At 46.1% G+C, this 24033-nt stretch overlaps 1 protein-coding gene across 4 annotated transcripts in view; it reads right to left on the bottom strand.

The window, feature by feature from the left end:
• Positions 1-1865: 1865 nt before the first annotated feature.
• The window catches only part of SEMA3B (semaphorin 3B), a 54254-nt gene continuing 32086 nt past the window's right edge, over positions 1866-24033 (bottom strand). The window contains exons 1-15 of one of the 4 annotated variants that reach the window (XM_061617814.1): positions 18538-18707; positions 17942-18061; positions 17692-17785; positions 16358-16477; positions 14929-15074; positions 14147-14261; positions 12285-12354; positions 11545-11689; positions 10862-11081; positions 9490-9581; positions 8879-8920; positions 7854-8011; positions 7182-7237; positions 6299-6438; positions 2998-5491 (exon numbers count right to left, since the gene is read on the bottom strand). In XM_061617814.1, coding sequence (XP_061473798.1) covers positions 5030-5491; positions 6299-6438; positions 7182-7237; positions 7854-8011; positions 8879-8920; positions 9490-9581; positions 10862-11081; positions 11545-11689; positions 12285-12354; positions 14147-14261; positions 14929-15074; positions 16358-16477; positions 17692-17785; positions 17942-18061; positions 18538-18579 — 2022 coding nt within the window. In that variant the 5' untranslated portion in view covers positions 18580-18707 and the 3' untranslated portion in view covers positions 2998-5029. Of the gene's footprint in view, positions 2892-2997; positions 5492-6246; positions 6439-7181; positions 7238-7853; positions 8012-8878; positions 8921-9489; positions 9582-10861; positions 11082-11544; positions 11690-12284; positions 12355-14146; positions 14262-14928; positions 15075-16357; positions 16478-17691; positions 17786-17941; positions 18062-18537; positions 18708-24033 lie in introns of those variants that run through there. The other 3 variants (XM_061617815.1, XM_061617813.1, XM_061617816.1) reach the window with 3 other exon arrangements.

Genomic DNA, 24033 nt, shown 5'->3' with positions numbered 1-24033 from the left:
GCCTCTAGGTGATAAATGCATTGCTCTGTGAAACTGTTACCTATTGTACTTTGCTTATTTGGAACTATAAATGAAGAGAGTTTGTGCTGCTTCCACGACAACTGCTCTATTTCTGGAGTCAGGATGAAAGGTAAACATTATGTGAGCACCTAAAAATGCATGCCATGAACTTTTCCATGAGGTTTCTACGTATGGCAACCAGACAAAGTTAAAAATTGCTTTATTGTGTTAATACATTCTCACCACACTGGATCCAGCACACTCTATTGCATGTCTCAAGTAGACCCAGTCACTATTAGAGCCGGTGATCAGTGATTCCAATAGACCACCTTGGCTGAAATCTACACCTTGCTTCCAGCAATTCAGTATGTTCCCCATCGCCTTGACCATTACGATTTCCTGTAGAATTTGTCATGGGCAATAAAATCATTTTGGAATGCAATTATATATATCATACAGGAAATGACAGGTCAAATAGTATCTAGAAATCGTAAAACAGTTCTGTGCATGTTCCATCAGGAAGTTACAAACGTGGACTTTCAATTAGTAGCAACTTTGCTCACAGTAGCAAAAATATGTGTTGTCCAACTTTGGAAGAATAACAACCCCCCTACATTGACAGAATGGTTGAGAAAGATCTGGGAAACAGTCCTAATGATAAAAATGACATATAACAGGAATGAGGCTTACCACCTAAATAAGTTCATAGAGAGATGGGCCTTGTTTATACAATTTTGGAACAATAACGTAACAGGTGAATTAGCTCCATTTAATTAATTTACACCAATATAACAGCTTTCCCCCTCTTTCCTGCATTTAAAAACACATATGTGGTTATAAGATTCTTTCTGTATTTTTATTTTTTTCCTTCTTATTCCCTTTTATATCTATATTTGTAAGATAAGTTATGCTTTATAAGCAAAAGCTGTTGATATTACCTTTTTTTTGTATATCTATGTCAGATCAATGTAATATTTAAAAATTTCTGAAAATAAAAATAATAATTAAAGAATTTGTCATAGGCACATATAGAATATATACAGTAGCACAATAATTACTTGCTGAGGACTCCCGTGGCATTTTTCTGATGTCTTTCTTCAGTGTGGAAACCTTCATGGTCAAAATGCTAAGATTCTAAATTGGGATTTTCAGGTCCTACTACATGATCAATATATCTATTCTTCCTGGACATGGGAGGAGAGGAAAGAAGTGGAACAGAAGAAAAAAAAATAGCATTCACTCATGCCTGCCAAATATCAAGAGCTTCATCCACACATTTCCAGGGCAGTTGTTGTTGGTTTTAACAAGGAAAATAATATAGGGTTAGAAGGTCCTGCCCCTCTGCATCACAGATGGAAAGACTGCTTACACTCAGGTGCTGCTTGAGGGCTTCCCACAGGCATCTGTTTGGCCACTGTGAGAACAGGATACTGGACTAGATGGGCCACTGGCCTGATCCTGAAAGTCTTTTCTTATGTTCTCATGCTTATGGCTGCCTTTTAAACATTAAAATGTAATGTTATAGGGTTGCCAGGCTCAGGGCCTGAGAATGATTCTGTATCTTTAAGAGAAGAGAAAATTCAACCAACTGCAGTTTTTCTTGCAACACCGGAAGGGGAAAAACCACAACGTGAAATTCTCCCTTCCCCTGGCACAACTTTTAAAGATACAGAAGACCTCTTACAGGCTGGGCCTGGCAACCAAGAGGTCTTCTGTATCTTTAAAATTTGTGCAGGGGGAAGGGAGAATTTCACCTTGTGGTTTTTCCTATTACTGCGTTGCAAGAACACCTGCACTTGGCTGAATTTTCTCTTCTCTTAAAGATACAGAATCATTCTCAGGCCCTGAGCCTGGCAACCCTACTTTAATGTTATATAGACACCCCCAAATAAGTGTGCCATATCAATTGAGGAGGGTGTACACATGCGTGGCTGGCTGCTTCCTCCTTTAGTATGCAGAAGACTAAGATACAGGAGTCAAGGGGAAATAGTAAGCTATGCATGGCTGCATCCTTCACAACTGGCATGACTTGTGTTGATTTTGCACAATCTCAGATACGACTCTCCAAAGTTTTAAGCATTATATCTCATGAAACCATTTCTCTTAGGCCCCTTAGTTATTGAAAATGGGGTCAAACATGAGCCTCATACTAAATTACAGCTGTTCCCCATAAGAAAGTGAGGAAGATCACAGTGATGACATTGTTTGGTGAGTTTTCCTTAATGTCATTTCAAGGACTTCAGAAATCCTTACTATATTAAGTCAGTAGTGCCCAATCTCTTTCTATCCTGCTAATTTTCTATGTGCACAGAAATTTTATACAGTGGAGCATTCAACCATACAGTTAAATACCTGCAGCCTGAGATAGTACAGTCTAGGGACAGTATTGCCATGTGATTGGCTCTCTGGAAACTCAGCTATGCTCCCACCTAAAGACCTCAAAGGATCTGATCCTCCCCTAACCTGTTCCCCTGCTGAGCATTCGAATTCTCTCCCATTTACTCACATTCCTGCCTTACAGCTACAGCCATAGTGACAAGTGGCAGTTCTCTCCTCCTTTCTCCAGGGTTGGTGCTGCTGTTCCAGTGAGCCTTGACCACAAGTGCTGGGAAATGTAGCTTTCCCAGAGCGCTGAGCAAACTACATTTCCCAGTTCTCCCTTGTTCTTTGTCCCCAGCCTTGAACAATCAGAGGTGCACAAAGGTCAACTTGGAACATTTATTTAGCTACCATAGCGAATAGGCATGAGTAGACCAAAGATTCTGGAAACATGTGATTCACTTCATTTGTTAAATCAGCAACTCTTCTTGTAACTGGGAGTAGGATGGGTCACAATGCAGCAGGGTCCACTTGTAGAATATCTGAGATTTGTTCCAACTTCCCTGGATTTTCTGCAAAGGAATTTTAGACCATACATAGATGAAAGAGAAAAGCCTGGAGCCAGGGTAGCTTTGCTATCTTAAAGGTACAAGGAAATAAAAGGCAAAGAACAATGTATTTAGTTGTTTGTTTATTTTTTAAAAGTCATGTAGTATCAGGATTCATTACGACTTCAAATGGTCTGGTTGTCTCAGACTTTCCTCACTGGTAGGACAGTTTAGGGGCAGCTCAAACCCAAGAACGTCAGGTATAGAATAAGCTGCTGAGAGCTAGACAGGCTACAAAAGCTTGCTTTCCTTGTATTGAACTTTTGCTGTGAATTTAATAACTAATAATTAGTTTTGCTTTGTTCATGAAGACTGTGGGCCCCAGTTTTGTTTTCTGTTTCACTGGACAGCTGCTTTCAGGTTGACTGGGTAGTGCTGACAATACCCTTTCCTACTGTACTGGGCACTACAGAAACAGCTTCTACACCTTAAGTCACAGAGCAGGTCTGTCTCAGCCACTGCCCAAATCCTAATCCAAGACCACAGTGCCACTACCAGGTCAATACCTACAACCCCCTTGGGACTGAGGCCTCCTGTGTCTGTACAGAACAGGAAGCAGCACAAAGATTGAGGCTTTCCCCGGATCTCTATCTCTAAGGGGCAGATTCACTCCATTTGCAAGACCACATCATTCTTGACCTTCTTCAGAGGTGTCTCACAAGGCAGTTTCAAAATGAGTCAAGATTCAGCAGGTCTTTCTCTGAGTGCCCTCAGTGGGCCTAGCCAGGCTTTTTCCAACTTGGTGCCCTCCAGATGGTTTTGACTACAAGTCCCATCAGCCCCAGCCAACATGACCAATGATCAGAGATGATGGGAGATACAGTCCAAAATGTCTGGAAGATACCAGGTTAGGGAAGGCTGCACTAGTCTTTCAGCTATTGCTCCAGCTAGACTTTGGCTCTTGGGCTTGAGCTCCCAGAGCAGATTGAAGCAGAGAACAAAGCTTTGCGGTGGTGACCTCTCTGGGAGTAATCATGGGAAGCAAATGGCTCTAAGCAAGGGCAGATGGTCACCTCCACTGCTCAACGGGATCCTACATAAATCAGTGTGTCATGACCGGGCCTCAGCTTCAATACTTTACCAGCTCCTTAACTGCACTCTGTGCTGCTGACCTGAAAGATCCTTGTGGCAGGGATATTTCTCTTACTGCCCTGCCATTTGAAGGGATCTCAGACCGATGAAGACTCCCCTAAGGCCCATATACAAATAGGTAAGAGTGAGTAGGAGATATGCCAGGGTCCCTCATCTCTTTCCTGCTGTTAGCATCATCATTGCCACATGCAACGCCTTAACACACACATGTCCAGAAAATTTCAGAAATGTACCCATAGTCCTTTGGGCAACAAGCAGCCCTGATCCTTCAGTCAGAGGCTAAATGCTGGTGGGCCACCTAGGGGTGGATTTACATTCATCAGTAAACAATCTGTTAATAAATACATCAGTGGTTCTGCAGTGTCTCTGGAGGCCAAGAGCACATTGCTGCACTTAATGCACACAAGGCAGGTAGGTTGGGTTATGGAAGAGAGAGACAGGAAAGGGGATAGACACCTTGCTTACTGACAGAGCGTTTGGGGCCAGGAATTCAGCTATCATTGCAAGATGCATCAGGGTGGCTGTCCTTTTTCAGAGGAAGATTCTGAGCACTAATGGAAGCTGCAGAGCTAGAGGGCCTCTCAGTCCCAAGCTTACAGTTTGGCAACCAGCAGATCCTTGAGGGAAAATGAAAAAGAACCACATCTCGTAGTGTATCCTGTCTGGTTTACTTCCCACTGTGCAGGGGCACACAGGATACGGCCTTTCGGTTCCTTTGGTCCCTGGAGACTGCTGCCACCATCTTTGGTTGTGCATTATGGAAAAGGCCAGGGGTGCAGAACCTCCCCCGTCAGGTTCTGTCACTTTGTGCCAGGTTCTGAAGAATGGCACCTAAGTTGCTATGATGACAACACTTCCCCTACAAACTACATATGGAGCAGCAGCCTGGAGCATGGAAAGGAAGCCCTCTCCACCAAACCATGGTCCCGCATCCTTTCCCACCCCTTTCCCCACACTCCCACCCTGCTCCCCTCCCAGCATAGAGGTTGTCCAGTTGTGCTCCACGCAGGTCACCAAATGTCAGTGCTCCGGGGTTCCCTTTCCGCACGGGGCACTTCATGTGTTCTCCGGCTGCGGCCTTTCCGTTTTTCCTCCAGGTGCTTCCACTTGTGACTCTTGGCCTTGACACTGAGCGGAAGGGGCAGTGGTGGCTTCTTCTTGGGCTGGTGGCTCTTGCGGCTCCACAGTTGCTCGCAGACCTGGTCCATGGTGCTGTGGTTGGGATGATCCACTAGCTGTAAGAAATCTTGGTACCAAAGCTTGCGATGGAAGGGTTGTGTGGGTTCCTCTTCCCAGGAGAGGGAGAGAGAGTCGGCCTGCTGGGCATGGATCACTACAAGCTGGAGGTCCAGCAAACTCTGGGTAAAGCCATGCTCCGTGGCATGGCAGTGATAGAGGCCAGCATCTTTGCGCTGCACGTGGCGCAACAGGATTCCCCGCTCCATCTTGATGACCCGGTCATCCAACAACATCTGGAGGTTAACAAACCCAGGGAAAGGGATGTGAGAACAGAACTGAGGAGAGATTGTCAGGATGTGTGAGGGACTGAGATGAGAATAAATGATCCTGGAACCAGGAAGGAGGGTGGTCCCCATCTAGGTACCTGCTTAGAGACAGATCCACTCTATAAGAGTGGGGTCTGAACTGTGCAGTGAGGGTGCAAAGAATCTGGTGAAGGGAATGTTAATGGAGATGGAGGCCTGTGTGTCTTGGCCCACGTATCCCATGAACAGCTTTAGCTGGAATGGGGGGCAGGAAGATACTTGTGAGGCAAGGTGGGTTTGGAAAGGGATTTCCCTCTAAAAAGAAGGCTGAACTAGCTTGAAGTATCATTTGATTCTGCCAGCTTTGTTTCTCATTGTCTACATCAGGGGATGTCATCAAGGTGCCCATGGGCACCAGTGCGCCTGACTGTACCTCTTATGGCACCCACAAACAGTCTCAGCAAACATCCCCTCAAAACGCCACAATGCATGAGAGACTGTTTGCTCTTCCTGCTCAGATCCAGTTGTTTGCCGTGGCTCAGCGTCTCCTACATTGAACGTGCCTCCATAAACAAGGCTACATATCATTGGATGCCAGGACTGGACACCCTCCCTCCCTTCTGTTCTGAACAGAGAAGTACAAAGAGCTTCTCTCTGTGGTGTAGATGCCTTTTCCCCCATTGATGGGTCAGCTGATGGAGGCTCCATGGCAATCTCTCAAACTTCCAAATGTGCCTACTGACCTGAAAAAGTCGGTGACCTTGGTCTATACGTATGCAGCAGCCAAGCTCATACCTCCTTCCGGGGGGCGCTGCTGCTTTTCTGGTATGTCCACACAACCTGGGCCTGCAGTGACTTAGGGAGGCACTCCAGGAAAGTGCTGCTGCCTTCCACGCCGTATAGCTTCTTTTCTGGCACGCTGCTTCGCTGGGGATCTGCACAGAAGCAGCAAGGGACAACATAACTTGTAGTAGCTGAATGTGGTTGTCAGATAGGACAGGCAGGAGGACAAACACATGGATGCTTGCCCAGGCCAGAGGTAAAGGAAGACATGAAGAAATGGACATCTAAACTTCAGATCTCAAGCTGGCTATAAAAAGGGGCAAAATTCCTGGCACTCTTGAGGAAGAATATATGGATCCCCCTACCCCCCAAGAATTTAACAGATCTGTGTATGGAAGGAAGGCATTTCTCCATGGGTACTTGGGCAGATTTCATTTCACCCTTAAGTGGATAGCTAAGCTTTGAACCAGTTCTGCTTTCAGCATGGAGTCTGCTCAGTGCCTGACTGTTCCCCTTCCACCATCTTTTAGCATCAAACATTCCTTATCTTTTAAATTTCTGTACGGAAAAGGAATCGGAATCTAGAAGAAACCAGATTAATGCTCATTCATTGATCCAAGTTAGGGTGCACTGACCACAGCTGCAAAGGAAGACACAGACTCTCCCTTTCTTGGTGCTTTTCTGGGTCTGGCATTAAACCTTGTACGTCAGGTGTGAGAAAAGAGAGAGAGAGAATGTGCGGGGAATAATAGGCATATGTGCTGTGGTGGGAAGGCACAAGTTCTACTGCGTCTAGCACTAATTCAACACAGTATTCAGCAGGGTATGTTGGTATGGTGGGTACCCTGAACTGGGTGTGAGTGCTGCAGAGAGTGTGGGGTTTAGCTGCACTCACCTCCGAAGCAAAATGTATTGGGATCCCCATTTCGCACATCCTGGCGCCGGAATCTCCTGCCAGGAGGGAGGGAATGAAAGAGAAATAAAAAGTGAGCCGAAAGGTTTGCCAGGATCAAAAGGAGGGAGCATTGTACTTCTGAGGTGGGGTGGGATGGGTGATCTCTCCAGAAGGTTAATGTACTCCACAGATGAGCCATGTAGAAAGAGAGCCCTAGAGAGACGGGACCCTACAGTGCACATCCCGGATAGTACTGCTCCTGGAGCATTGTGTCTGGGAGCAGTTACATCCCCACATCTGGATATCAGCAGCTTTCATCCTGTGGGCTCACAGGAGAATGCTCTTAAGCAGGCAAGAAGGGAAACTGGCCCTGCCAAGATGGGGTATGGAGATGATGTCAGGAATTAGGTCCATGCCCCTCTATTTCCTTCGGGCACTACTACTGACTCAGCACTGCTGGAGGCAAGCCAACAGGAGATGGTAAAAACGTCCTCCAAACCAGATCACAACTGCCGTCCTGGGCTCCTACTGGGAGGAAGGTGGGATATAAATTTAATAAATAATTAAATTTAATAAATAAACAAACTGGCTGGCTGGCAGCAAAAGAGTGGGTTCCATTCCCCCTCCCTGCCCTCCCATGAAGATGAAGGCACTGCAGCCTGTTTGCCATACCGCTTGGTGTTGTGCATGTAGCGAGTGCAGCTGGTCCCATCCCAGGCACAGTAGGGGTCTCTAGCCAGGCAGCATTCAGCACAAGCTTTGCCATAGATCCCACAGCGATGCAAGGGCAGCTGGGAAATGGAAGTTCTGGAGCCCAGGTAGAGCTGTTGCTGTTAGAAGACATAGCCACACAGCCCTATGAAGGCCTACGCAGTGTCCGCTGCTGCTTGCCTTAGCGTCACCCCCGATTCAGGCTAACAGCAAGGTCCCCAGCCACTTGAGTGCCACAGTCCAAGAGAGGCTTTCCCAGAGAGACGGAAGCCCAGAGCTCTCCTTGGAACAGGATCTAGCCTGGCCAAGGGGGAAATCTAGGGTAGCATGGTGTCGATTGACAGAAGGAATAGAACAGAAAGGCATCCTTCTTTTCTTTCTCTCTACATCTGTCTGCTAGGTCTTTTGCTGCTGCAACATTCTCCAGAGAAGGACCATCTTGTGCTCCTAAATATGTGCTGCTTTGCGACTGTGCATAAAAGCCTTGGCTGAAGGTGTTAAATGATGGGGGAAATCAGTACAGCCAATAACTCCCAAATCACCAAAAAGGGATGCAGCAGAGGGTCCATCCCATCAACTCTGTAGATGGGGATGCATTCCTCCAGGTGCTGGAAGAGCAGGCAAAGTGGTACTTGAGTATAAGGGCTTGATGGATAAGAAATGGAATTGACAGTTACTTTAAGAAACAAGACAATTCTATTGGTTTTGCTGAGGGGGATCCTGCATCTTTGCTGCTTAAACCAACCACAGAGGGATGTGATAGAGTGATATCCTGAAGAGGGGGGGGGGCAGCCACAGCATCATTGTGAGGACTAGACACCACACCAACCTTCTTGCTTGGAAATATGTATGAACACCAGCCCCTGTTCAGATAGTCTCCCACTACAGATATCTCCCAAAAGCCCTCCCTGCATTCAAACAGACATTTGCTCCTATTCCAATTCCAACTCCATGGCTCCTCAAAGCCCTTCTGTTGTACGACATACCCGCTTGGAGGAGATCTGCATGCTGGTAACTGTAGAAGAGTCCTGCCAATGAGAAAAGAAAATTGTGATGTGAGTGAATTGGTGACAATCAGTACCCCAGTTGCCCCTGTCAAGGATTACTCCTATGCAATCAGGAATCCAAGCATTTTTCACAAGGCACCCAAGTTATTCTCTCTGTTTGTCAGGTGAAGCCCCGAAGACTGGCATCAGAATCACAGTTTTATACAAGAGAGGCATAAGAAGAGCCCTGCTGGCCCATCTAGTCCAGCATCCTGTTTTCACAGTGGCCAACCTATGGGAAACCTGCAAGCAGGACAACACTTTCTTCAATTCTCTAGAGCAGCCTTTCCCAACCAGTGTGCCTCCAGATTTTGTTGGACCACAACTCCCATCAGCCTCAGCCAGCATTGCCAATGGCCAGGAAAGATGGGAGTTGTGGTCCAACAACATCTAGAGGCACACTGGTTGGGAAAGGCTGCTCTAGAGTTTAAAGAAACTCTAAAATGATTAGGCTAGATGGAGCCCCTGAGTAGACACCATATTATTACAGTCCTTTCACTATGCTGTTGTGTTTGGCTCAAAGCCACCCTTCTCCTTTGGGTCATGCTTACCTTAAATACCTGCAGCTCCTCCAGCAGCAGCTCCTCCATGTTTTGCCAGCTGTCCTTGGGTACCGAGACGACCTTCAGGACTGTGCCAATGTCTGCCAGGCAGGAGGAAAAGTGGGACAATTTAGCACAAAAAGAGGGTTGCAGGCAGGCTGATGCTTCCCATGGTCCGAAGGTGTATCTGTTGGCTGGCAGCAGCTCTTCAGGGTTTCAGTGAGGATTGATTCCCAGAACTACCTAGAGATGCCAGGGTTTGAACCTGTCACCTTCTGCATGCAAAGCAGATGCTCTACCACTGAGCTACGTGGAGAATCTGAATTAGGTGCAGCTTTTATATGAGCATTAACACAATCAATTCACTTCTTAAGTATGCTGTGAGATCAGCCTGAGCTCTTGAATTGGCTTAGGGATTGCCTAGAGGGCTGGATAGAAAGACCTAGAGGGCCTGAGGCTTCCTACTGCTGCCCTACATACACAAGTTATTGTGGGGGATACTTGGCTCAGCAATACGACATGTGAGAAGGATCTTGGAATTGTCGTTGATCACAAGCTGAATATGAGCCAACAGTGCGATGTGGCTGCAAAAATGCTATATTAGGCTGCATTAACAGAAGTATAGTCTCCAAAACGTGTGAAGTATTAGTTCCCCTCTATTCAGCACTGGTTAGGCCTCATCTTGAGTACTGTGTCCAGTTCTGGTCTCTGCACTTCAAGAAGGATGCCGACAAACTGGAACAGGTTCAGAGGAGGGCAACAAGGATGACGAGGGGACTGGAAACAAAGCCCTATGAGGAGAAACTGAAAGAACTGGGCATGTTTAGCCTGGAGAAGAGAAGACTGAGGGGAGATATGATAGCACTCTTCAAGTACTTGAAAGGCTGTCACATAGAGGAGGGGCGGGATCTCTTCTTGATCCTCCCAGAGTGCAGGGCACGGAATAACGAGCTCAAGTTGAAGGAAGCCAGATTTTGACTGGACATCAGGAAAAACTTCCTAACTGTTAGAGCCATACGACAATGGAACCAATTACCTAGAGAGGTAGTGGGCTCTCCGACACTGGAGGCATTCAAGAGGCAGCTGGACAGCCATCTGTTGGGAATGCTTTGATTTGGATTCCTGTATTGCACAGGGGGTTGAACCTGATGGCCTTATAGGCCCCTTCCAACTCTACTATTCTATGATTCTATGACATCCAGGGGAATGTACTACAAAGAATGAACTAAGTGTTACCTAGAGTTGTTAGAAAGGGCCTTCAAAATGCCATCCATTTGACCCTTGAACTGTGGGCATCTGGCATGCAGTTGTAAGGAGCAGGTGGGAATTTGGGAGGCCTCTTGTATGCCTTCCCAACTAAAGAGGAGGAGTGCAGACACACCTGTGCCAACAAAAAGGACATCATAGTGGCCGTCGGCAGCAGCCACTCGGTCGACTGCGATGCGGGTGAAGGTGTAGCCCACATTGGTTTGCAGGAAGATGGGTCGCTGGCCATGGGGCAATACCGAGTTGTACATTAATGGGTGGTTGCGGGCAAACTGAATCACATCATCAGGGAAATCCTTGGTGGAACTAAATGTGCCAAAGGTTTTGCTGGGACACTGTGAGAGAGAGAGAAAGAGAAGAGAGGTGAATTGGGACAAAAATGCCCAGGCATGTAAACAGCAGCTTCTCCTAGAAACACCACATCACATCCCTCCATGTATCCCGTGTTACTCTCTTCCTATTCCAATCACATCTCACCATTAATTCTCCCTACCCTTCCAAGCAGCTCTGCTGATGCCTCTTCCCTTTTGACCCTCATTTATTTATTTTCTGAAGGCCCGAAGCCTCACAGAATACTAGCAGAACTCTGCAATCCTGACCCAGAACTCCACAGTCATCCCCCCACCGATCTTTCAGCCCACTCTTCGCTCTATCTAGCCAAGAGCACTCCAAACACAGTGCTCTGTGCATGCCTACAGGCACAATCATCATCATCACCACTGTCATCATGCCACTTGCTCAACAAAATGGCTTCTAAGCAGTTTGAACCTTGCTTCGTTCAAAGTCCAAGGAACGTACCATTCCTGGGCGGGGGTAAGGGACCCGGCCTTGGTATGACACCCACTGATAGTTGGTCCCCTCCTTGTGAGCAAAAGGTCCCAAGAAGGCTCTGCGGATGTCGCTCATGTGGTAGACACAGACAGCAGACCCTTTGAAAACAGTGCTGTGGGAGCAGAGCACAGAGAAACATTAAGAGAAAAGATGAAGAAAGAGGCTGAGAGGGAACAGAGGAGTCATTGGGTGGTGTTCCCTCCAGGATGTTGGGGGGGGGATTTGCCAGAAGGTCAGCCCTGACTAGGATGGGGGAGAAATTTGATTCCGCCTGCATTTAAAGCCAAAGCTATCGAATTCAGCCATCATTCAAAATTCACACTTATCCAAATTTTGCAGTGCAGTTCTCCAATCAAAAAATGTTTACGAACATGCAAAAGTGTGCATAAAAACGAATGTATTAATGAAGATCACATACAACAATGCATCATCTTGGGAGAAATGGCTTGCAAAAATTTGTACATTAGTCAAAATGCATACAAAATGAGTTTATTAGGAGAAATTCACACTAAAATGCTTTAGGATTTTCATGAGGATTTTTATAAAAAAAAGTTTGCATTGCTGCAGAAATGTGGAGAACCAAATTTCAGATTGGAAAAATGAGGAAAATTGAAACTGACAAATCTTTCCATCTTAGTCCTAACCTGTGCAGCCTGGTGGGAAAAGGCAGCTTGTCTGAAAGCGAAGTAGGTCGCTGTTATTCTTACCTGGAGGTGGTGAAAACAGCATAGAGCAATGGGTTACGCTTGTCCCTGGTTGGCAGCAAAAAGACATCACCTGAGGAGTGACCAAGCAGAAGAAGAAGAAGAAGAAAAAGAAAAAGGGAAGAAGTCACCGGTCTGCAATGTTCCACCCAGAGCATGTCCATCTCTTTCCCATCCAGTGGAGAGAGTGATCTTGGTTGAGAGTGACCTTTCTATAACCCCCCTACCAAAAACACTCACTGCGGGGAGAGAAATTAAACTCCTGTCGCTTCTCTCTGTTGACCTTATGATAGTTATAAGGCACTAACTCCAATTTAAAGCAAAACAGAACAGACTATAAGATGCAAAAATTCATACTGCCAACCTCTGTAAGGACACAGATTAAGATTTTTTTTCATATATTTAGCAACAAGTCATACAATGGGCCCCTCCCGTTGCCCTTTTTGTTCTGCATTCATGATGATTTTTGCTCACAATGGTGTTGGGACAGTTATACATGATCCCACTTTCAAAATTGTTTGAGCCTGCAAAGGTTTGGGGCTATTTCATTTCAAATTGGTGCATGTCCCATTGCTTCCTGCTGAAATTTATTTATTTATTTATTATTTTATTTATATCCCGCCCTTTCTCCCAGCAGGAGCCCAGGGCGGCAAATGTCATACCACAAATGTTCCAGGGACTTTTTTGTCCTGCTTTTATTGCGTTATAGCAAAAAATAAGTTGTTATAACCTGCCCTGGGACCTTAAAGTGAAGGATGGATGATGATGATGATGATGATGATGATAATGCAAGAGTGCCCCACCAGATGGCAATAATGTGATAACATTGGGGAAGTGTAGCAGAACAACTAATAAAGCAGAATTGTGTGGACAGCTCAGTATAAATGTACAGCTAACGCACTATTATTAAGTCAATGACAGGTTGCAAAATACACCTGCAAAAAACCACTAGTCTGGATGGGCCCAATGACAATACATTCAGAACATTCAAAATGATCCATGTGCAATGACTTATCCCAAAATAAGATCATATATAAAATGAATAAAATGTGAACTATATATAAAATAGGGACATAAGATCATCAGATGTTAAAACTTGGTTATTTAGACTATAGGACTTGGCTGTAATAGAAAACAAAATAGTAACCTATAGAAAAGCCCATTTGCAAACTGACACTCTTCAAAGGAAGTTGTGTTCTTTTGTTGAGTTTTAGAAGATATAAGTACACGGATTAAAAAAGGTAATAAATTTTTGCTTTAGAATAGAAATTATTGTCTAGATTTAGACTGTTTTCTTAGAAATGTTATAATATTAATTTTAAAAGTCACAAGTTATTCCTCTGGAATCATGAGATTGTTTTTAAAACCATCCAGCAAATGTTTTAGCTCTACATGCTCACGTACATGGCTGCATGCATCACTTGGCTACGCCCTAGAACATAAAAGAGGTTACTGTAGCTCTTTTCTATGACCGTACACAAGGGAGCTAAAACATAATTTCAAGGAGAATCCTTGGAATGTGAGATGTAGGTTCCCCAAGATTAGACTCATGATTCCTCCCCAATCGTCCTTCATTCCATCCCCTTTATCTGCTCGTCTGGTAGCTCCAGACATCATTTGCCTCATATAGGAGGAACACAGGAAGATGCCTTATACTAAGTCAGAACATTAGTCTGTCTAGCTCAGTAATGTCTACACTGACTGGCAGTGGCTCTCCAGGGTTTCAGGTGGGGTTTCCCCCCAGCCCTACCTGGAGATGCCGGGAATTGAACTGGGGACCTTCTACATGCAAAGCAGATGCTCTACCACTGAGCTACCACCCCTCCCCATACCAGACCAGACCTCAATCAGCCACAGTCACTCACGGAGCTGGTCAAAGTGGGTGTCACTCCCATCACTGCCTGGCACCGCGCACACCAGTCGGGCCTTCAGAAATGTGGTCCATTTATTCACCAGGCTCCTCTGCCCACCCATGTCATTCTGCAAGTAGAGGAAGAGGCTTATCAAGGAGGCAGCCAGGGGCAGTGGTGCCCTTGGGTAATTTTAGACTCTGGGTTTCCTTGGTCTTATGGGGACCCCCTCCCCCTCTTAGATGGTAATGTGCATTAGTTCACTCACTTTAAAATGTGGTAAGCTGAATGAGGCCCTGGACGTCTGCCCCAAAGACTTTCCCTATATATACCGCTGGCCAGGGATCCCCTTTCCAGCACTGCTCCTGGAGCCCCAATCTGTCACTTCAGTCTTTCTCCAGCAAGAGTCCCAATCCAGCTGGCCATCTGCTGCTACTGCCACAGAGCAAGATCCACATGAGGAACTGACTTAAGGCTCAGCGAGGAGTTAAACAGGCAGAAAGGCCTATAAACGGGGATGAACTCTAATGCTTTACCACATGGATGATACAGAGTCCCTCTGGCCCTGACAGAAGAGCAACTGTCGTCTGCTTTAACCACCTGAGCTCACTACAAGCAAGCTCATGTGTGTGGACCCTGATGCTGGGCCTCTTCCCACTCAGCCAAAGATGGGCTGACTGACACCAACCACCTGCTCTCATCTGCTTGACTGGTAGCCATCTGACCAGACCTTGCCCCAACTCCCAGGTGCCCTCTCCACCCTCCGCACTAGACTGGAGCAGGCAAAGAGCTCTCACCCGGCAGATCTGACCAATGCGGGCAAAGGTGTGCTTGCCCAATCCCTGGCCTGCTTCCACTGCTGTCTCCCGGAAGAAAAAGAAGATCTTGTCATCATCGGGGTTCTCGCTCTCCGGAATCCAGAAGACATCAACAAATTTGGGCTCTTGGAGCAGACAGACAGGAGAATGTAAGTGCCAAGACAAGGAGGAGGAAAGACAATACAAGGGTGACGTGGGAGATCCATGATCAGGATCTTCTACTCAAAATAAGGAAAGGAAAAAGCTGGTAGCAGCCCTGTGCGGATGCATGAAGAGTCAGATTATTAATCCTTTAGCCCAGCATTGCCTACCATGAGCAAAGTTCTTTCACATCACCTCCTACCTGATCTTTTGATGCAGGTGTGGGGAACCTCTGGCCCTCCAAATGTTGCTGAACTACAAATCCCATAATCACTGGCCATGCTTGCTGGGGCTGATGGGAGTTGTAGTTCAGCAACATCTGGAGAGCCAAAGGTTCCCCACACCAGCTTTAGCAGGATGAATTGAAACTGCCTCTGCGCTATGGTCCTTCCCCTTGAGTGTGAGGCAGAATCCGCCCGAGATCATGGCACAGCAGAGGGTGGGGGAAGAGTTAAACCTCCCCTCTGTTTTTAAATGATGATGATCCCCTGAAATTGCTATTAGCTCCCACATGAGATAAGAGAGACAGATACATATGCTGTATTTTATTTTATTTTTTATGTATTAGATTTATATCCCACCCTTCCTCCTAGTAGGAGCCCAGGGCGGCAAATGTCTCTCTCTAGCACGGACTTGGGTCACATCCACACCATACATATAAAGCACATGGCTTCCCTCAAATAACCCTGCAAACTAGTTTGCGAAGGATGTTGGAAATTGTAACTCTTCAGGGGTAAACTACAGTTTCCAGGATTTTGTGGGGAAAACCTTGACTGTTAAAGTGGTACATATGTGCTTTGAATGTATGGTGTGGGTGTCTTTAAAAGCAACATCGAGTCCTTCTCCCAGGGTGCCACTTCCCTGTTCTTCAAAGCGGCCATATGGGACTGCTAATTTGTGAAACAAAACAAAACCTGTATAAGAACCTAATTGCATCTCTCCCACTCCTTGTCCAGCTTGGCCCTTAGCGAGCAGTATGATGGTCTGAAGAAGTTCAGGAAGCTGCCACTAGATGGCAGTCTCCATTCATAAGTAACTAAATAGCGGGAGAGCATGACTCTGAAGAAGAACCAACAAGAAGAGTTGCAAAGAACTGTAGCTTTCCTTGCCACTTAAATCTTCTCCCAGCCCGACAACCAATGATCCATCAGAGAAAGGAAAGGAGCAACAGGATGAGTGCAAAGAAATAATTGGCTATGCAGTCCCTGTTCCACTCCTGAACCGTTCTCTTCATCCCTGGGATGCTCTTCCCTCCCCAATCACTGACCGTTGAGCCATCGGGAGTCGTGCTGCTCTGTACGGATAGAGGGCCTTGAGCCCAGACTGCGGAAGATTGTGAAGTCACGGCCCATCAGGTCAGTAGCCACACCAGAATAAAGTTCTTCACCTGGCCACCATAGAAGAAGGGAAGGTTAAAAGCCTTCCTGGCTTGGTCAGGCCAATACAGTCCTAGCTCCAGCCACGTATTATTTGTATGCGACAGCATGTCCCAGATGCTCTTTCTTTGGCCCGTGTGCAGGACCACCTTCTCTGAAAGGTCCTCCACTCTTAAAACACAGAAAGCCTCCTGTGCAGACTGGCAATCAGCGAAGGAGCATCTGCCATTCTTGGAGCCTTGCGGAGAGGGTGCTTGGAGCCAGCAGGGAATGTGTCACCACCCCCGCAACTGCATCCTCAGATGACAGGAGCTGCCCCCACATGAGATGGAGGAGGGCAGTATCCACTTTGCATACACAGGAAAAGCCTTAGGGACTCTGAGCATTTGGCTGAGACAAGACCAGAGTGTGTCGGATGAAATTTGGACTTTATTGGCATGTCCACATCTGGGTACTGGGCTTACTTGTTTATTTAAAACATTTTTATACCTCCTTTCATTAAAAATTCCAAGGCAGTATAACACTAAAACCTTTTTTGTTTAAGCAAGCCTGTCCAGACATGTAATTATTATGATGTGCATTTGTTTTTAAAATCTGTTGATTTTATCTATATTTGATCATTTTGTTATGTCCACCATTTCTAAAGTATGTTTTATTGCTATTTTAATGAATATTTTGTAAACTGTTTTATTAAGCAGCATATAACTCTTGCTAAATAAATAAATAAAATAACACATAATACCAATGCAGTAAAAACAATCCATTAAAATCCAACAAATCCAGTAAGTGCAACCACCACAGTAGCCGGACAATTCTCAATGGCGTTGGTATTGATGACCAACAAATAGGTTTTCACAAGGCACTGAAAAGCCAGCAGAGTCAGTGTCTGCTTTATTTCAAAGGGGTGGGGGGAGATGATTCCACAACCTAGATGCCACAACAGATACTTAATGGCCAGGGAAAGAGTATAAACCTTTCTCAATCAATGGCACCTCAAGAAGCGTGCATGTGTATATGTGAGATAAAAAGGCTATGGGTTTTATCCAACTAGGTTTTACTCAGATTAGACTCATTAAATTAATGGACCTAAGTTAGCTGTGTTCATTACTTTCAATGGGTCTACTCTGAGGAGGGCTAACATTGGGTACAATCCTGTATATTTCTTGAACATCCCACAGAATCTCTCTGTTGTTCTTATTATTGATTTGTGGGCTTGGTCATTTACCTGCCAGCACTGAAGCAGCCATGTGATGTGGATCATAGGGACTCTTGCCTTTGCCATCCTCTAAGCTCTTCAGGTCCAGTTTAAACACTGAGTCCTGGAGAAAGAAACAAATGTGTCAGCAAGAGGGGCCAGAGAGGAAAGCCTGGGGCTCCTGTAACTCACTGCCCCAGCCATCCCTCATCTCAGCGCTCAATACTCAACCACCCTCAAGCCATCTCTGCACTCTTATGAACCTCTGTGCATGACTCACCTCCACACGCTGCCCCACTTCTACAAAGCCACAAATGGGGTGAAAGGCCCCAGTGCCACAGACGTACAGGTGCGTGCGGTTGAAGAGGTGCAGGATCTTGACAAAATTCATGCACTCAGCCTGCAAAACAAGAGCAGGGCCAGTTACCAAGCATGCCCTGTAGGTGCCTTAAAAAGTGTCTGGTTCCTTAAGAAGAACCTGGTTCAGCATCTTGTTCTCCCAGTGACCAACCAGATGCCTGTGGGAAGCCCGCAGACCCAAAGGCGTGAGAAGCTGCATAATGAGATGGGTGGACGTAAAACAAAGGCAGCAGCAGAGCTGTAGGAAAGGCAGCCAAGGGTTTGCATGGCTGTTAGGAATAAGACTGCTGAAACTGAAAGCAAGTATGATTTCCCCATCCCTATCTATGACATTCCACCCAATGGCTTCAACTTCCCATCCAAATTTTTATTTCAGATGTGCCGCCTCTACTGCCAGAAAGAATGTCTCGCGGGGCAGGCAAAACCGAGAACAGAGAGGGAGAGGCCAGAGCAAGGTGCGTGCAGAATGAAGCGCACAAGCTGTGCTGGCATTTGCTGTGTTAGTCCTTTCCTTGCCTCTGGATAGCCTCCCTTGACATTGCTGAAATGCCAGAGCATGTGGGAGCCTCTCTTTGCGTTCAGAACTCTGTTCCATTTGCCTCAGAAAGGAATGGCAGTGCCATGCTGTCCGTGACTGATTAGTTATTCCACCAGCTCCTTCCAGAAGAGGGCGTTGCAGGAAGCAGAAGCTCTATTGAATTAACTTTATGCAGCTGCAGCAGCGCCTGCCGCCACACGCAAAGACCCCTGTTTAGCAGCCTTTCTCCTGCAAAGCAAGACTCCCCAGCAGACCCTCCCCTCCAGGGCCTGGCAGGAGGTGAACAGCTGTTTGACTTGCTGTTGAGCACAATTAAGCGCTGAGGGATCACTCCTGCACAGACAGCCCATTAAAAAGTGGCTGATTATTTAAATGTCTGGAATAACTCAGGCAGAAGTGATGCCTTCTTGATAAATGAGCCCCTGGGGGAGTGCCGAGTTATGGTGGGAGGAAAGGAGAAGAAAGTCAGGACCCCGTCCAGCACCACCAGGCACCTTGAACAGTCTGAAGGCCCCAGCGAAGATACACCAGTATTGCAAAGTCTTCTCATGCTAATCTCTTGAAGGCTAACTGACAACACGCCTGTCCTAAGCAAACAAATGCTAAAGTGAGTGGAATGGGCTACTCCAAAAACAGCCACATAGGAAACTCTCTTACACTGAATCAGACCATTGGTCCATCTAGCTCAGCATTGCCTACATTGATTGGCAGCGGCTCTCCCGGGTTTCAGGCAGGAGTCTTTCCCAACCCTACCCAGGACTGAACCTGGGACCTGCTGTATGCAAAGCAAATATTCTACAACCCAAGGCAATGCTTCAAGCAGCGGTAGCCAATGTGGTGACTGCCAGATGTTGTTGGATTTCCTTCATCCCCAGCCGGCATGACCGATCGTCAAGGATGATGGGACATGCATTTATACAAAGTGAGTTTAAAAAGGCAAGAAGGATCAGATATTGAAGGGAGAGAGGTGGGACAATGGCCAGGAAGAGGGATATAGTAAAGTCCAGGCTAATCATGGGAAGTTTTCCAGCGGCTTCAAGCTATTATCAGTGACTGATCAGGTGAAAAAATGCAAGTCCTGACATAGCATTAGCCAACACACTGTAATTTGCTTGATAACGTTAAGTACTCAGAGGAAGTGCATGATAATATTAAGTACTCAAAGAAACTGAATTGCTTATGAGATTCTTTGGGGGCTGGGGGCAGGTGTGTGTGTGGGAACTGCACAATGAAAGCAAGCGCATGCCATGAAGCCCCAATGGTTATCCACTGGGAATCATAGCATTTTAGAGTTGGAAAGGACCTTGGAGACTGACCTGGGGGTGGGGAACCTCAGGCCCGGGAGCCAAATGTGGCCTTCTATGCCCATCTGTCAGGCTCTTGGGACTCTCCCCACACTCTTCACCTGCCCTGCTCCACATCTTCTTTAAACAGTGGTGAACTGTGAGGATGCCTCTAGGAGGAGAATGGAGAGCTATGGGCAGAGTTTGGAAGTAATTTGTTACAAGTTACAAATTACTTGTAATTCATTATTTTTTTGTAAAGAACTGTGGAGGTGAAAGATGACAACGTACGTGTGTGTGTGTATATACTGTGTTTGCACTTGGCACACAAAGTGGCCTCCACCACCCTCTCTGGCTACTGTGCTGCATTTGCAGTATTTTAACTTTTTTGCATCTCGGGAAAATGTTTGCTTGGGTGAGTGTTCCTTAGTTGGTGGCAGGGCAGTGTCCGGGAGGTGGTTAAGTGAGAGAGATTGTGCCTGCTGGCTGAGTGGGGAGGGGGAGTCTGCACTTGGTTTGATGTGCAAAGATCTGAGTAGTGGCCTCTGCCTCCCTCCCCACCTCCCTTACCAGCGGAGAGACCACCATTGCTATCTTATGGATAAAAAGAATTATCCTACTACCTCTGTATGTGTATTCTTATCTTTAATGTTGTTTTAGGCTACTTAGATGTGCAGCAGCCAAGGCCAGCACCTTGCAGGCATTTTTTTAAAAAAGTAACTGAAATGTAATTGTAGTGATTACTTTTGAGAAAAAGTAAATAATCCGTTACTTTCAGAGCAATTGTAATTGTAATTGTAATGGTAATTACTAATTTTGGGGGCCATGTAATTGTAACTGTAATTTATTACTTTTTAAAAGTAATCTTCTAAGCTCTGGCTATGGGAGGGGAGAGTTTAGAATCCTCTGCCTTACATGACAGGGATGTAGCCTGTTGAACAGTAGGGCCCTGCTTTGTGGCACTCTGCTTTGCAGCATTCCACCGATACAGCGGCTGTCAATTGCAGAAAGGCCCCGCTCCTATGGTTCTTGTTCCACTTTTACAGCATTTTTCGGGCATCGGGCACCATTTTAGACAATGTTAGTCAATGCGTTCTGCTTTACGGCGGATTTTGCTTTATGGCGGCGGTCTGGAACGGAACCTGCTGTATGAGTGGGGCCCTACTGTATCTGTTGTTCTGCCCACTCAGAGCTTGGAAGTAACTAGTTACAAGTAACAAATTACTTGTAATTCATTACATTTTTGAGTAACGAGTGGGTAATTCCTTTACATTTTGATTGTAATAGAACTAGGAGTAATTTTACTACTTTTGTGAAGTAATTGTAACGTTTCCAGAATTGCTTTTGGGCATTACTTGGGGGGGAGCAGGGGAAGTCTTCTGCTCCTCTGATTTGTGGATGAAAATCATGTGCCTCAAACTGGACTTCGGTGCAATGTCGCTCTTTCCTCATGCTGTGTGGATGGGTAGGAGGCGATGAGGGAGGAGGTGCAGAGTGAGATGGGGTGGAGTGGAAAAAACAATGATTAAAAAAAATGGATAGTGGTGGTGAAGAATGGAGTGGAGGAGAAAAGGATCCGGAGGTCAAGAACATGGATAAAGGAGGAGAAGGAGGCAGCAGCAGAATGGAGATAAAGAACTGTGGAGGTGAAAGATGACGTGTGTATGTGTGTGTGTGCATGTGTGAGTGTGAGTGAGTGAGAGAGAGAGAATACTGTGTTTGCACTTGGCACACAAAGTGGCCTCCACCCTCTCTGGCTACTGTGCTGCATTTGCAGTATTTTAACTTTTTTGCATCTCAGGGGAAAATGTGTGCTTGGGTGAGTGTCCCTTAGTTGGTGGCAGGGCAGGGTCTGGGAGGTGGTTAAGTGAGAGAGCTTATGCTGGCTAAGTGGTGGGGGGGTTGCACTTGGTTTAACGTGCAAAGACCTGAGCAGTGGCCTCAGCCTCCCTCCCCCCAACCCTTACCAGCGGGGGGACCACCATTGCTATCTTATGAATAAAAATAATTATTCTACTACCTCTGTATGTGTTTGTTTATTTTTAAAGTTGTTTTAGGCTACTTAGATGTGTAGTAGCCAAGGCCAGCACCTTGTAGGTGTTTTTTTCTAAGTAATTGAAATGTAATTGTAGTGATTACTTTGGAGGAAAAGTAAAGTAATCAGTTACTTTCAGAGCAATTGTAATTGTAACGGTAATTACTACTTTTTTGGCCATGTAAATGTAACTGTAATTTATTACTTTTTAAAAGCAATCTTCCAAGCTCTGTGCCCACTTTAGCATCTGGCTCCTCCCACCACAGGCATGTGGCCCCTGGAAGATTGCCCATGAGGGAATGTGGCCCTCAAGCTGAAAAAGGTTTGCCACCACTGATCTAGTCCAACCCCCTGCTCAATTTGGGGAAAAACCCCAAGAGCCTCAAACATGAATCACAAACTTAACTCCAAATCAACAAACTCACCCCCTTTGTGACTCTTGCATCAGTCCCACGCAAAACTCCCCTGTTTGCTTGCACTAATTGCTCACTCTCAGGTCACTGAGTGGCAGTTAAACCAGGGAGAATTGGGGGCAGCCTCCACAAGGAGCACAATCCCTGCTTCTCCCTTCTGTAGAAATCAAGTCATCTGCAGCTGAAGTCACGGACATGGCATCAGTGTGTCACCTTGCACTTGTGTCCATTCTACGGTTGAAACTTTCCCATCTGGAAAAACTATTCAGGCACAGGCCTTTCCCTCTGGGGAAGCCAACACCTGACAGCCAGCTTTCTTATTTAGGCCAAGGAAAATTGAAACCCCAGAATAAAATGTGAGATATTGAAAAGGGTTGGCCTCCCTTACTCCTTTAGGCTGTCCAGCTGTGTGGCTAACGGGGAAGGGAAATGACCCAGATGCAATGCTGATGGATCAGTTCACCAGGCTGTCTCAACGGCTGTCCCAGAGACTGTACATGTGCTACTGAGTGTCTCTTGAAAGTCCTTATGCTTGCGATCCTCAAGCCATCTACCACAGACACGAGTCCTAAGGAGAGAGAATGTGGCAAATGGCCCTCGTGGCATGATATATAAGGTATATTAGAGCAAGGTAAGGAAGTAACAGTGGGATGATGAATCTCATGCCACGAGGTATGAATTGGGTCAGGTTACAAGTCAAGTCTGGGTGGCAGCTCAGCAGCAGAGCACACCCTTGGCAAGCCAACGGCCCCAGACGCCATCCTTGGCATTTCCAAGTAGAACTAGAAAGGAACCCCCGTCTGAAGTGCTGCCGCCACTCAGTGCAGACAACGCTGAGAAAGAAGGAACAGCGGGTAGACTTGGAGTAAGATGGGTTCTTGAGCAAAAGTTAGCCAGAGGCTGGGTGCTCCTTCAGACCCTGATGGAGAAAACCACGCCCTTTCAAACCACGGTGGTAGAAGAGGATAGCATCATTTTAAACAACTCTCCACTCCATCCAGGCAAATGTATAACCAAGGCAAGGGCAAGGGCACGTGACTGGGCCGTCTTCTTTCTTCCCAGTGCAAAACATCTCCTAATCCACCACCTCTGCTAACCTCAGACCTGCCCCTTCCCTTTCCCCTCACTTCCATGGTGTCCTTCAACCTACACCCAGAGCTTTCTCAGTGCTGCTAACCTGTTAGCTCCAGCTCTACTTTCCTCTCTTAATTGACATTCCTATTTCCACTGAGAGCTGTGATCTTGTCGCTTATGCTTCGTTAATGCTTAACTTAGACTGCAAATGTCAATTTGTAGCTATGAATTTAAATGAACTTCAACCATAAAGACAGCTAAGCTCCAAAGCGCCTTGGACCCTTTCCCAGTCCTATTAAAGCCAGAAAGCTTCTTCTCTACAGCCTGCATCAGGTTACCAGCATCTAACCAAGTGTTATTCTTAATGCACATGCTCATTTTCACAGCTATAGATACACACACACACACACGTGATAATTGCTCTGCCTCTGAAATTATTTGCACAACAAAAGGGGTTGTCTCCATTATTTACTTCCATTCTCTGCAGATGCCTCCTGTCTAAGGTTTCCTCTCAGCCAGATCTTCCCACACTGTGAATCTGATTTGTTTAATATAGGAATTATATTAGGATTTTTTATAATTATATTATACTGGTTAAGAATGTACTCTGCCAAAGGGCAAATACAGTGGTATTTGTATGGTTAAAAAACTGCCACTCTGCACTTCTAG

The sequence above is a fragment of the Rhineura floridana genome, chromosome 3 (genome assembly GCF_030035675.1).
Source record: "Rhineura floridana isolate rRhiFlo1 chromosome 3, rRhiFlo1.hap2, whole genome shotgun sequence".
Taxonomy (NCBI): domain Eukaryota; kingdom Metazoa; phylum Chordata; class Lepidosauria; order Squamata; family Rhineuridae; genus Rhineura; species Rhineura floridana.
This window is presented reverse-complemented; position numbering and strand designations above follow the sequence as displayed.